Here is a 14,248-nt window from a genome sequence, read left to right as displayed (position 1 = left end):
AATGGCAAAAAAGGGACCCTCCAAATGAGACCCAGAAAAAAAACAGAGCATCTTCAATGAAGTTCTTCTTAGAAGTAAATACAGTTAAATTCACAGCAGACAATTATACGGCACTTCTGTGCATACACGGGTAACACAACAAGAAAGGAAAGTCAGCAAGTTGAAACAAAGACATAGGTCAATTTGGCTTTTTATAAGATACCAGTTTTAAGAAAGCAACACATAGCCAGCATATGCCTTAAGAAGCAGGCCACACATCCAATAGGACATTGTACTAAATTGCAATTTGACTTTGAAAATGGAATTTATCGGCATTTTATGACACTAAGAGCAGAAGGATCTCTGTGGAAAGACAGATCACTATCGATGGTAAGCTCCATTATGGACATAAGGGGGAAAAATGTAGAGGGGAATGTTGGAATGTTGTATGGTCCCTGGGATCGCAAAAAGACAGGACCGAGCGACTGAACAGCAACAGGGATACAATTTATTCAAGCAACCTAATGATAATACCTGTCAATATATTAAAGCTACGTATACTTTGAAAGTTATTCAGAGGGGCTTTGGAACTTGGATAAACACAGCCCTCTCTGTAAAACTTGAAACCATTTGGCATAATTAAATGAACAACAAAGAATTAGCGCGTTCGCAAGACAACTTTGCTTTCCTTTTTTTTCTTTCAAAATGTGCAGGGCAAAATCGTAATTTTTATAACATGTCAATCAGTCTATATATGAATTTCCCAGCCTAGAGTATAAACCATTTCTCAAACAATGCTTACTTAAAAATGAAGAGGAAAAAAAGTTTAGGAGATCGTGATGCATCATTACATTCAAGCTTCTAGAAGATTCCAGCCACTGTATATAAAGCTCTGCTTACAACACAGAAGACAGTATATTTCCTAGTTTGGGAAATTCTTTAAGGTTGTATTGTACTATATATAATTACACCGACTCTTTTACACACACACACACACACACACACACACACACACACACACAGAGTCACATATACTCTGATCTAATATTACATTTTTCTGAATCTTCCTTGCCTCTCAATTTCGGTCTTACAATTCTTGCTTTACAAAAGGAGCTGCTTCTTCCAATTTTCTTCTACCAATATTCCCACAGTATTAGAGCTAAGACAGAATTATGGACATACCATATATGCTTGTGGATAAGGCAAGAATTTTAGGTTTCAAAATACACCCCCTAAATTGGACTTGTTTTAACCATGGGTGGGGTTTATCCACAAGTATAGGCGATAATGGTTTTTTTAATGTAGACATATATATTTGCAAATGAGCCAATCCATATTTAAGCTGACCCTTGAACTTTTAATAAAAAAACCATGAAAAGTAAACCACCTGTGGATAAATTCAGTTATGAAAAAATAAAACATGAAAATTTTGAGGGCTAACTTATCTGCACATGGCACCGTTTCCATAGTGTCTAGGCTACAAATCTGAAGGCTGGCTTAGCAGCAGAGGGACTTATCCACAGGCATATATTGTGTTATTGTACTGTTGTTTTTTAGTTGAAGAAATTCTGGGACTGTCACTTAGGCAAAGAAAACAACCACATGTCAAAAAAGGCAGAAATTATGGTACATGCATGCAATCTTACCTCATTCCTTCAGTTGACCTATTCTGATAATTACGGTAGAGCTGTGGGATACCCACCATGGCTTCAATGAAAACAGCAAGGAAACCCAGGCTTTCAACAAAGATACTGGAGTCAAGGGAAAGGTAAGTGACGCATCCTGTTACCCCAGTGAAAGCCAGAACGCACTGCACATAATCTGCAAACGTGTTCCAGTGCCAGAAAGAGTTCAAGTCAAAATCTGAAAAACAATGTTTATAAATAAATAAAAAAACAAAATGGACTGCTTTGCCACTTTATGCTTCCATAAAAAAGGAGAAGAATACAGGATTATTTGGAAAGTTTAAGGAAATTGTCATTAAAAAACACAAGCTGGCAAATAAACTGAGACCGTAATTTATACAATTAGATCACTGATAAATCATAATTTTATAACAATAGGGAGAGAAGGTGACATGGAAAAATAAATGCATAATGCAACTCAAGTTGAAAACTGCCTTTGTGAAATATTGTAGCGCAAGCGATTATATGAACCACGATCAGGAATATCATTTGTGGCAAAGTCTGAAGTTGTGAAGGGAGGAAAATAGACAACATTTGTCCTCCCAACAATGGTTGTATCACAAAAGCCGAGTTCTGTAAGAATCCAAAGCCGTCCATTCAGAGAACAACGAAGGACAACAAAATAGAATCCGGAGTCAAATTAAATGCGCACAAGGATCCAATGGCAATGGTCGTGCAACAAAGCACAATACTTCCTTCAAAAGTTTTTCACAGGATTCTGAGAATCTCAGGGTTGATTCAAATGAAGAACCTGCTATCTTCCCAATTTATTTATTCTATGTGAGAAAGAAAAAGCATATTCTCCTTGTCCTGATAATATTCATCACATTTCTGGGACTGGGACTTGGGGCAAGGTACAAATCAATATATCTATCAATTAAATGGGAAAATCTTCGGTCCCAGGGATGAGAGGCCTCACACTTTTCTTCAGCCATTAAATTATCAGTCGAGAATGACGGGCGCTATAGCCGTGGGCATTGAAGGTTTGGTATAATTTACTGCAACAAGGGTTGATTCTCTAGGGTAAAGGAAAAGCAAAAACATGTTGAAAACATTTCTTTCTAAGGCAGGTAGGTAAGTAGGTAGGTAAAGACATACAGAGATAGAAAGATATTGCTACTTTTTTCTTCTAATCTCCTGGAATCAGAGCAAGTGGCTGTATCTAACAGTCCTTCTCCATTCCTAGAAAAACTAAGTAGAGGTGGACCTGGTTGGAAGTTGAATGGGAGATCCCAAGCAAATCCCAGGTTTATTTTAAAAAAAATCAGAGAGAAAAACAAAGATAAATTGCTACCATATTGTGGCCAAGGAAAAACATGGATGTATCTATGCAGTCAAAGTTAACTTTTAGGCATTTGGGATGAAGATAACTTATTTAGATAAGCCTGACTTCTTTGAGCCACAAGGTAGATAGTGATTCACCATCTTCTGAATTTGCAAATTAAGTTAATTGGCTGAAATGGAAAGGCAAGGTCAGGGTGGCTCCCCTGACTTTGTCTTAACCAGAACAAACAGAGAAAAAGGAAAGGATCTGAGGCTGCATCAGCCTTATTGGAAGGCAGCAAAATTGTGTAAGACTTTTTTTTTTAATAGCAATCCTGACATTCCCTTGTTTGCATCTGCTGCAGCAGTAAAAAGCATTCTTCACCATTGCAAGCCATCTTATTCACCAACAGATAAGAAAGCTTTACTCTATTGCCAATTCCATCTCCCATCAAAATAACTGGGACATAAAACAATTCTCTGAGAACATTAAAAATAGAAGCCATTTATTATCCCTTCTCTATAAGCACTGCCTAGTTGAGATTAATTATATTTCAGCTATAATGAAAGCCTCCCCCCATAATAGACTGGTCCACAACTGTTAGCGGAGAGAATAAGCCAGACCCCAGTGTCTTTGCAAGATAAAACTGAGCCTGATCAGAAATCTGGGGGAGGATCAGCTTAATTCTGTCAATAATGTTTGAGAGCAGTGCCCAACTTGCACAAGATAGTCCTGTACTTGGGCTTTCCAAAAAGGAAATTATTCTAATGAAGAGAAAGACCAAGCATTACATACATTATTTTTAAAGAGAACAAGAGGCATTGAAATCCTATCCCCCAAACAGTACATTTAATCAACGATTAACGTTGCTCTTTGTCGCTTTATTCGGAGAGAAGAGATGATGAATCCTGTCTCCAGAGATAAATGGCAGGAGGATGCTTTATAGAGAGAGAATCATTTTTCAATTTATAGAATCATTTTTCAATTTATCACACCTAAACAATGTAGTATGTCATCAAAGCTTTGTGCTCTGAGGGATGCTTTCATTCAAAGGATTTACTTATTCAAATAGGACTCCCTTAGAAAATAAAGGGAAACTTAATTTAAATATGTATTATCTCCATGGTGTGAAGTTCACACTAAGGGAACAATCTTCTTCAATTAGTAATCTATTTCATTCAACTGGGCATAATGATCCATTTCTTCAGGTAATTGCAGAAATTCTCTCTCATTCTCATCTTAAATCTAACAGAAAATAAGTCTGTCAATCTCTCTCACACATATTCATTCTCATTCTCTCCCCCCCTCTGCCTCACACATACACACACACCACACACAAAACCAAAACAATGTTGATATTTCAAGATAGAATTAAGGATGATTTCTTCTGAGATTTTTAAATGGCAATGTGAAAGTAAAGGTCAATTACTTTATCAGGATCCAACTTTTCCATCTACATTTAAGTCATAAAATGTGATTAAATTAAGCTAGATAAGGTTAGATTAGGGCTCCTATGATAAAACTGAAGTTTTATCCTGTCTACCCCACTGAAGATTTAGAGCTCTAAAAGATTAGTAGAAAAGTCAAGGACATCTAACCCAAATACAGGATCTCATTTTTCTAGATTATCCCCCTACCCCCAAAAACTTCTTGAGGAATGTTTGAATTTTCATAGTTCAGAATTAATACATTATTCACCTATAAATAAGATAGCTGCAGGAGTCTTTTTTGTTTGGAATATTACAGGTTGAAGGCCATAAAACAGACTCTTATCCTGTTTTTTTTCTCTTTAAGAGACATAGGATCACTCAATTGGGAATGGATAATATCCATCTGAAGGATTATCAAATGTGATTTCTTTCTGGAAAAAAAATTATCTCCCACCATCCCATTAGCAAGTGGGACTGCCATTTGAAAATGAAATCTGAAGGAATAAACATCTGAAGAAAAAAAAGAAATTGGAAATTATGCTATCTTTCCTAATATAAATTGAAATAGTTTTGTCAAGTAAGAAATTTTAAGTGACCATTTTCCCCCTTGGAAAAAACTAAAGCCCGGCCTGATGTCTTATGTTAAACAAAACTTTAAGCCTTTTCATAAGTTAGCTCCTTACATCAAATATTGATGAGATTTTAAGGTAAAAAATAGGAAAAGATATAAAGCTACCTAAGAGCTTAACTGTGAACAATCTGCACTATTTATCTACCGCCACTAATGATCCAAATCTAATGCAGTTGCTCTGGTTTTCATCTTTTTCAGCTGTTATATAAAAAGAAGAATTTAATGTTAAGCTAGGTACACTCATGGAATGATCAATTGGTTGAGTAAAGAAAACTGATTATGTATGTGTCCCCATTTGTACAACAGAAAAGGTAATTTCATCAGGCTTTGGTTATCTGTCCAAATGGCGGTATGCAATCCTGTGTGCGGAGGAAATTCATTATCAAATTGGAGAAGGGATCAAAAGATAATTAAATGTAAGTAGTGCAACAGCAAAGACCTATTCAATTTTTTTGACAGATTTACATGATTAACATTTTATTTCTATACAGCTCATCCTCACGGAGGAACATGTTTCTGTTAGCAAAGGAATACAGGAATAAAATTGTAGCCAAGCAATAAAATTATGGCTAGAAATAACAATCAAATCAACAATTTTTAAAAACAACTGTAAAAAGATTTCATTAAAAAACAATACTGAAGGTCTAATTTTGGAGGATTTGTTATCCTATTAATGCTGAGGTAAACTGGCATGTTTTTCACTGCTGTCTAAAAATAGATATTGGGCGGGGCGTAGGAATGGGGAAGATTGGGGGGGGGCGGGTTCTTGAGAATCAATTCTATAATAAGTGTGGTATTATTGAGAAGTTCCAACAACCACTCTGTGAGTTAAACCGGGGCTCTCCAAATTTGGCAATTTTAAGACTTGTGGACTTCAACTCCTAGAATTCCTCAGCCAGTAGAAGTTCACAAGTCTTAAAATCGCCAAGTTTGGAGACTTCTGAGCTAAACCAACTTGCAGGAAATAGCAAAGGCTTCCCAGCCAATCTTAATGCAAGGAGCTGGAATGGCACTAGGTGCATCAATTTTTCAAATATTAAGCTTCAAAGTCTTATTTAATTTGCAGGAAACACATTTTTTTTCAATATAATTTACTACAGAAATAGCAAAGTGCCAACTCAGTCCACTATATGTTCCTCTGCACACCCTTCTGTAATTTTCAAAATTATCATCATGTCTGATATCACAGCAGCATGATATTCCCAAACATGATGGCCACAAACAATTCCTGACTTTTTAACTTTCAAACTAACCTGCTGAAAGCCGATTTCTGCCCTCTTAATATTGTTTTCATACCGTGTTAAGAATTATTTCTCTAAAGAAAGTACAATGCTGGGAAGTATAGAAAGAAAAAGAGGATGACCAGCAGGGGTGGGATTCTACCAGTTCGCACCTATTCGCTAGAACCGGTTGTTAACATTCTAAGCAGTTCGGAGAACCGGTTGTTAGAAGAAATTACTGGCCTAATCCTGTAAGGAAGGCAGGAAGGAAACATTCTGGTGTTGCTTACAGAAACTGTCTCTCTGTTAAACCTTATTACATTCTTGGCAGGACTAGACTTCCTATCTCTGGAACTTCTCTGGTGTTTTTTCCCCTCCTTTGCTGGTACTTTGCTAGTGTGGAGTGACCATTCAAAGTTACAATGGCACTGAAAAAAGTGACTTATGATCATTTTTCACACTTACGACTGTTGCAGCATCCCCACAGTCATGAGAGGCCAGGAGAGGAGATGTGTGCCTCGATGTGAGTGATATTGAGTTGGCCACACACCCAGCCAATAACATGACCACCAAGCCATGCCCACCACCTAAGCCACGCCCACAGAACTAGTTGTTAAACAATTTGAATCCCACCCCTGATGACCAGATATAAAAGACAAAATCCTGGACATAATCTAGCTATGATTGCCAGCAGACAACATGGAGCTTGAAATACCAAATCAATCAATGTTGTCATTTCTACAAATTCCTCTGGTTTTCATACAGATGTCCTCAGAAAGTAGGCCTTTGAAGTTAACTGGAAATAATAACTAAAAATAAAGATATTTCAAGACACTGCTGTTTTATAAGATGCCAGACTTCCTTTTAAGAAAGCAAAGGAAAATTTTACAAAGTTAAGATAAATGGAGTATGATGTTTAGTTGGCATCTGCAGGCATCGGCTTGCCTCATCTAAAAGCCACAGCGGTCTACATAATTCTTAGCTTTATTTAATCCTCATAATAACCATTTGAGGATAATTACTGATCCGATCTCAGTTAGAAAACGTCATGATTGAGTGTGGATTTAAATCTGGCTCCCCCAGCCTTAGCCCAAGTGATAAAAGGTAATTATCTTAACATTACAGTGGGGTTCAATATGAAAATATAAAAATAAATGTTTAACATGAAGAAAAGACCTCTCCATGTAGATCCCTCCCGTTTTATCAGATTTTTTTTAAAAAAAGCACCCTAGCTCCTGTAGCTTATTCTATGAATTATGTTCTGCCTTGTGCAAGCATATTGATGTCAACAAGTTCAGCACTCTTCACAGCAGGACCACTTGTCCTGTTTCTATAAAAGCTGGAGAATTAAGAAAAAAAATTGATGCCATCAAATAATTTTTAATCTGATAACAGTGCTAGGGGTCATGTACCCTCTGTTGCCAATGCAAAAATAACTGGGTAAATAGGAAAACTATATTTAAAAGGGTGGGAGATGGGATCAAGCCTAACTGATAACACAAACGAATGCCAAAAGTGTAACACCCACCACCTGATGTTACGTTAAATGTTTAACCAAATCCAAATTCTTCAAAATCAAATACACTAATTCTGAAAAATTACAGTATCATATGACAAGGCACTAAAATTAATCTAGGTTTATACATTTGCAACTATTTTCTTCGAATGAGGGAACAAAAATAATCCAGAAGATTTTGCACACATAGCCTTTATTGATTTGATAGCAAACAGAAAACAGTAAAAAAAAAAACCAAGGTAAGTTTAATGAGAAGAAAAACTAGAGTTTTCTTCATTTTACTGCTGCTTCAGCAATTCTTTGTCTGACATGTTTTTATTTTCAATGTTAACTATCTATCTTACACACACATGAAAACCTACAATTGCAATTTCCTAAAAAACAGCATGGCATTATAATGGTTATCTTTGCTTCTAATGTTCTTGAACCTGACTGTAAGACCCAATAGGACTCTAATGCTCAGACCCAAACAAGAATATGATAGAAATATTTACAATATTGTCATTGTATATAACCATCATGGCCATGTAAGTATGCAAGTAAGCACAACTGCAGGTTTTCAAATTTCATGTCAGTAGCCATTTGCACATTGCGTTTGTGCTTTTAAATAGATTAGGGCTTAAATATTTCATGGGACTCTTGTAATATTTTGGAAAATACAATCTGCTACAGGTCTAAATTCTCTGCAATGAAGCAGTCCTTGGAGATCAGAAAAAAAGTAAGATACATCTTGGAGTACTTTGGCATTAGTGACTATTGCATTCTGCATAAAAGCTGCACAAATACATCTGATGTTAGATGTACTGATAAATATAATGCTGATAAAACTCACTTTCTAGGTCCTGAACAAGTGCCCTGCTTTTTGGGTGGCGGGGGGCTGCTTAAACTTGAAATCATGACCATTCTATATCCTCTGCCAGGTACCTAATTTACAAAGACTCAAGTTAAAAACTGGAAACTTCTTAAAACATTACCCATCTTCCCCCTACCCCTATCAATAATTACTGAGAAAAAAGAAGTGGGCAAGAAAGTAGAATAATATCACTGCATTAAGAGCCATGGTGGTGCAGTGGTTAGAAGGCAGAAGGCAGTATTGCAGATTAACTCTGCCCACTGCCAGGAGTTTGATCCTGACCTGCTCAAACTATTTATTTTTATAAATACATGTTTTAGTTTTTTAGTTCAATAGCTACTCAGATACCACCAGAATCTATTGAGATAGAGGGAGGGAGGAGGGGCAGGCCTTTTAATTAATGAGAAAAAAATCCTGGCTGCTTTTTCTTGTGAATTATGTACCAATTCTGTGTTATTTTAGGGGGTGGGTAGGGAGGAGAACCTGGGAGAAGAAAGCTGTTAGAAAAGTCACCTAACAGGTATGGGTATAAAAATATAAACCAGAAAACATTTTAAAACGTATCTTTAAGAAAAGCAAACTGTTGGGGTGATTTCTCAATGGTATAAGATGGAGACAGAACCTGGGTTGTTTGTCTTAGTCCAGAAAAGTGGTCCGTGAACTCGTTTCCTCGTGGAAAGTAGCGCCTCCATTCCTTTGACGCTATTTGGTTTGGAAGTCTGATCTGAACGTTTTCACGGATTTGTTATTGGATTATCCCTGGATTGAAAAACTGACTGATTTACCTGTGAATGACTTTGGACTGCTTGTTTTGAACTTTGCTTAACATTTCTGGAAGTAAAAACCTACATTTACTGCACAGTGTATCTGTGTTCTATGTGTGTATTATTCAAACACTTCTCTCAAATACGTCTCCCTGTATGCGCTCATTCTCCTAACGGGGAATTACCTCAACAAAAGCTTTATGACTTTCTCTCTTGTAGATAAAACTGGAATTGGATGCTGGAATAAAGAATAGTTTCTGTTCCACGCACTGCATGAAGTAACGTAATTGTAACAGTCTTCAAAATCATATGCAAGGAGTAATTTCTTCAAGGATAACTACATACAAAGCAAAACTGAGAATCTTTCTTCATTGTTAGCCTCTCTTCTGGCTTCATTTGTTATGCTGCTGTTTGTTTTGGTCCAGGCTGCCTGTGACATTGTATGTATTTATTGTTTTGTATTTGGAGGCCATCCAAAGTCTATGGGAGCGGGTGGCTATCATCATCATAATAAACAGTGTGCTGAGAACTACACCCTATGCAATTTATTTCCATGCTTTTTCTATGAGATATTTCAAATACCTGAAGAGCGAAGAAAAGCTAAAGGAAGCCACTGAGGCTTTTCATTCATTGTTTGTGCAAAAGCTTTTGTGGCTCTGCTGGGAAAAGAACATATGGCCCAAACCGCAGAAAACTATAATGGATGCCTAAACATAAAGCAACCGAAGGAATCAAAGGAAAACTCTTTTGAATGTCTATGAATGAACAGAAAACTTTTACAACTTAGAAGGAACTTTTATGTTAACTTTTTTTTTCCATTTGCACAGCTGGAGAGATAGTTTGGTGTAGCGATGAAGGTGATGGCCTAGAAATTAGGAGACTATAGGTAGTCTTTGACTTGCAACCATTTCTGTAGTGACTGCTCAAAGTTACCACAGCATTGAAAAAAGTGACTTATGACCGTTTTTCACACAACCGTTGTAGAATCCCTATGGTCACATGATCAAAATTTGGATGCTTGGCCACTAGTTCATATTTATGACGCTTGCAGTGTCCTGAGGTCATGTGATCAGCTTCTGCTACCTTCTGACAAGCAAAGTCAATGGGGAATCCAGATTCACTTAACAACCATGTGACTCCTTTAACAAATGCACTTAACAACAGTGACAAAAAAAGTCAGGAAATGGGGCAAAACTCACTTAACAAATGTTTCACTTAGCAGCATAAATTTTGAGCTCAATTATGATCATAACTCGAGGACTACCTGTATACTTTGCTAGCAACAACAGAAACATAAAAAAAATCCAGAAACATGTTTAGACTCCATTCCTATTTTGGCCCTTAGATTACAAGTGTGACACCTTAAAGATAGTAAGATCAATTTCAGCACATTTCACACATATTTACCAATATATAACATTATCTAACTAATTTTGCATTCATTTACCTCAGTGATTCTCAAACTTTTTGGCACCAGTTACCAGTTTTGTGGAATACCATTTGTTCATAGACAGGGATGGGGGGATGGAGTGCAAAAGATAGATCCCTTGCATGTGTTTTGCTCACCTCCCATTCACACCTCTATCTGTGCGGCCCGACTCCTAACAGGCCATGGACTGGTACCGGTCTGTGGCCCAAGACTTGGAGGTCCCTGATTTACAATATTTAGGAGTTTAACCAATTGTCACCATCCAGATCTTTCCCTTATGAATTTGATTTTTGAGTTATTTAATATTCTTTTCACACTAAATACTAGGTGTAATGCTTGGATAATAGCCAGACATATAAATAATCTGTCTAATAATTTTCACCTTGCTCTACTTATTTTCCAAAATCTGCTCTGGAAGGTTGGGAGTTCCTCCAAAACAGGTCTGGGAATACGAGGCAGGAAAGATAAATCCTTTCAGGCAAGCAAAAATCCACTTGCATGATGCTAAATTAATGCTTCATTTCCTATGAGAGTACTGTTTGCTTTCTGGTCAAATATGACCTAATTGTTCAGAACCACCTAGAGATAAGCAGCAGCAATTCCACTTGATAAAACTTGACTCTTCTCCAAGTCCCGCATATAAAGCAACAGCAAAAAACATTTTTAGAATAAAATATAGTACCTAATTGAATGAACTATTATCTTATTGTAGAAGAGTCCTCCAAAAAGCTCCCATATTCTCCTCAACACAACCCATTCTTATTATTGATTTAATTTATTAAATTTATACCAATAAGGGCAAATGTTGGGGACATCTCTTAAATACAGCTGGGTGTTAAAGCAAAACAGATTCTAAAGAGGGGCCAAATGCAGGAACAAACAGTGCTGGCTGATAGAAACTTTAGTTCCCTACCCATCCATCCATGGTCCAGCGTGAGAAACCCATCTCTCATTTGTATGCAGTTCTAGTTGGATTACATGTGCTGTATCTAGGAGAGAGTTGATCAGCCCTTGCAACAGGAAGTCCTCTTATCCCAACCCAATCCAATAGATAATAGACAACAGCAGATTGCAGCTAAAAAGAATATTACCTTTCAAAAAAGAGGATTCTTTCTACAAAGCTTCCGTTACTAATCAGAGAGAACCTGGATATAAAAATCACACTACAAAATCATTTATGTAGCTCTCCATCCACAATCACTATAAGTATACATAATAATTAAAGCTTAGTCAGGTTGCTAATGTCCTTGAGGCTATGTTGGAATTTATGGGGCATTTGTGCAAAGTGTCTGAATGGCACCAAATTGTATAAAGTTGCACACTCTGAATAAATCGTACAACATTCCATTCTGGAGGAAAGGGAATTCAAAGAAAGTCAAGCAGATATTTATTCTGCCTTTCTCACCAAAGCAGCTAACTTTTTTGCAAGGATCCCTCAACCCTGAGGCCTTCTCTTTAATGAATGGATGGATATTTATAGTCAAAGCGATGTACTTTCATTTATCATATCACGCAATATACCTGCATTTTTATTCTGTGAAGAGCTTTTCCCATTTAAAAAAAACTTTAAAGCTCTCTACAGTGTTCTTAAATCAAATTAGAAAACCAAGTCGTATTTTGTCCCAGAATGGTGGAGTAATGGGAACATCTACAATCCATACAAAGGCAGCATTGTACTCCAAACCAGTGGTGGGATTCAAATTTTTTTACTACCAGTTCTGTGGGCGTGGCTTGGTGGGCCTGGCAGGGGAAGGATACTGTAAAATTTCCAGTCAGAGGTGGTATTTGCTGGTTCTCCAAACTACTCAAAATTTCTGTTACCGGTTCTCCAGAACTGGTCAGAACCTGCTGAATACCACCTCTGCACCAAACCCTTTCCAACCTGGTCTCCTTGAAACTACAGGACCTAGAATTTCTAGGCACCATGGGAGTTGATTGAAGCTTCAGGAAGATGCAGTCTCACCATCTTTAAAGGAAGTCAGGCAGAAAAAAGCCTGTTCTCCCCATTAAACATTGTATTTATTTGAAATCAATGGGTAAGACATGACCAAGCAGAGCCCGAGGGCGGGATCAAATATGTTATCTGTTTGGAGTCATTACATTCCCACAAGAAACCTAAGTCCAGTGCCATTGCCCCCCACTCCCGTGAATTCTGTTGACCCTTATCTAGCACCAACTTGGCTAGCTAGACCATTAACAGATGAGATTCTTATGTATAGGTAGCATGGAATAAACTTCCAGGGCTTTGGACTCTACTCCTGCTTTCCTGGTTTCTTGCACCTGACCAATGTTATCGCCAGACATTAGAACAAGGCTCTCCGTATTATTATTATTTTATGGACATTCTATAAAAAATGGCCCCCAAGGAAGCACATTTATCAGAAGGCAAACTATGTGAAACTATAACACTTCCTCTCAGGGTGCCTGATTTTTCCTGGGTACATAGCACAGACCAAAGCAAACCCTGAGTTGTAGTCACTCTTTCTCTCTTTCTCACTGATAGAAAATACAAAATCTGCACATCGTTTTCGGTGAATGACTTTTGAGTTCAATGCAGGGGTTTGAGACACTGTAAGAAATATAAATTATTCACGTAAGCTTCAGATTTTTGTTTGAGAATGTTGTCAAGTTATGGATTTAAAATAATCCCAATATCCAGAACCACTTACTTTAAACTCATTTTATAAAGCACATTTAAGATATTTTCATAAAAGTTTTCAGTATATGTTGAATATCTTTTTCTTTCAAAAGTTCCAAACATAGAAAAAAATCAGTTTCTCTTCTCATTCCCCTCCCTGCTTTTAAATATATTTGTCTAAATGTTTGATGGGTAGTGATTCAATCACATGCTTCTTAGTATTTTTGCTGCCCCTTCATGTTTTCCCTTAAGACTTGAGAATACACGTTTTTCTATTTAGCTCAGTCAGATGTTAATATTTTGAAAATCTAGGGGCACCCTCAAGTGTTCAAATATAGCAACTGCAGCCTTTGTAGGGTTTTCAGATACCATGTGTCACCTCAAAAGTTTTCATCTTGGCATAAAACCTCTTTTGTCCAGACTCATTTTTTAATCTAAATTGGTCATTTCCAAAAGTATGAATCTTTATCTGGCATCTACAGTATCATAATCCGTGCATATTTGTAGCTACAATTACCCCCCTGGAGCTGCCCATACACTTATGGTTATTTATATTATCTGGTGGCTAAGGAGATCCGGCACTTAGGCAACTGGGTGCCCTGAAAATATTTTGGATTGATATCAGACCAACTTACATGACCAACGACGAGAGACTCGAAAAATTACAGCATTACCTGGTTATTTTTCAGACATTCCCACTACTTCCACTACTTATTAAATGAACTGCTTTGTTAGGAATAAGTCAAGGATAATCCATCCCCTTCTGTCTGCCTAAACTGACTGAAGGAGAAAGTTCTCAACAACACCAGTTAGGAATTTTCTAGAAGGCTTGGCACAAA

The 14,248-nt window shown here is 37.1% G+C and overlaps 1 protein-coding gene across 9 annotated transcripts in view; it reads right to left on the bottom strand.

Annotated features, from left to right (window-relative positions):
• SLC66A2 (solute carrier family 66 member 2) overlaps nt 1-14,248 on the bottom strand; it is a 63,609-nt gene that overhangs the window by 24,200 nt on the left and 25,161 nt on the right. For all 9 annotated transcript variants that reach the window (XM_087961428.1, XM_087961426.1, XM_087961429.1 and 6 more), the window contains one exon: nt 1,626-1,842. In XM_087961428.1, coding sequence (XP_087817554.1) covers nt 1,626-1,842 — 217 coding nt within the window. The remainder of the gene's footprint in view (nt 1-1,625; nt 1,843-14,248) is intronic.

The sequence above is a fragment of the Notechis scutatus genome, chromosome 3, assembly GCF_049901735.1.
Source record: "Notechis scutatus isolate UNSWTSFEM ecotype Mainland chromosome 3, rNotScu1.2, whole genome shotgun sequence".
NCBI classification, from domain to species: domain Eukaryota; kingdom Metazoa; phylum Chordata; class Lepidosauria; order Squamata; family Elapidae; genus Notechis; species Notechis scutatus.
Note: the sequence above shows the minus strand (reverse complement) of the source record. Positions and strands in the feature narration are given on the sequence as shown.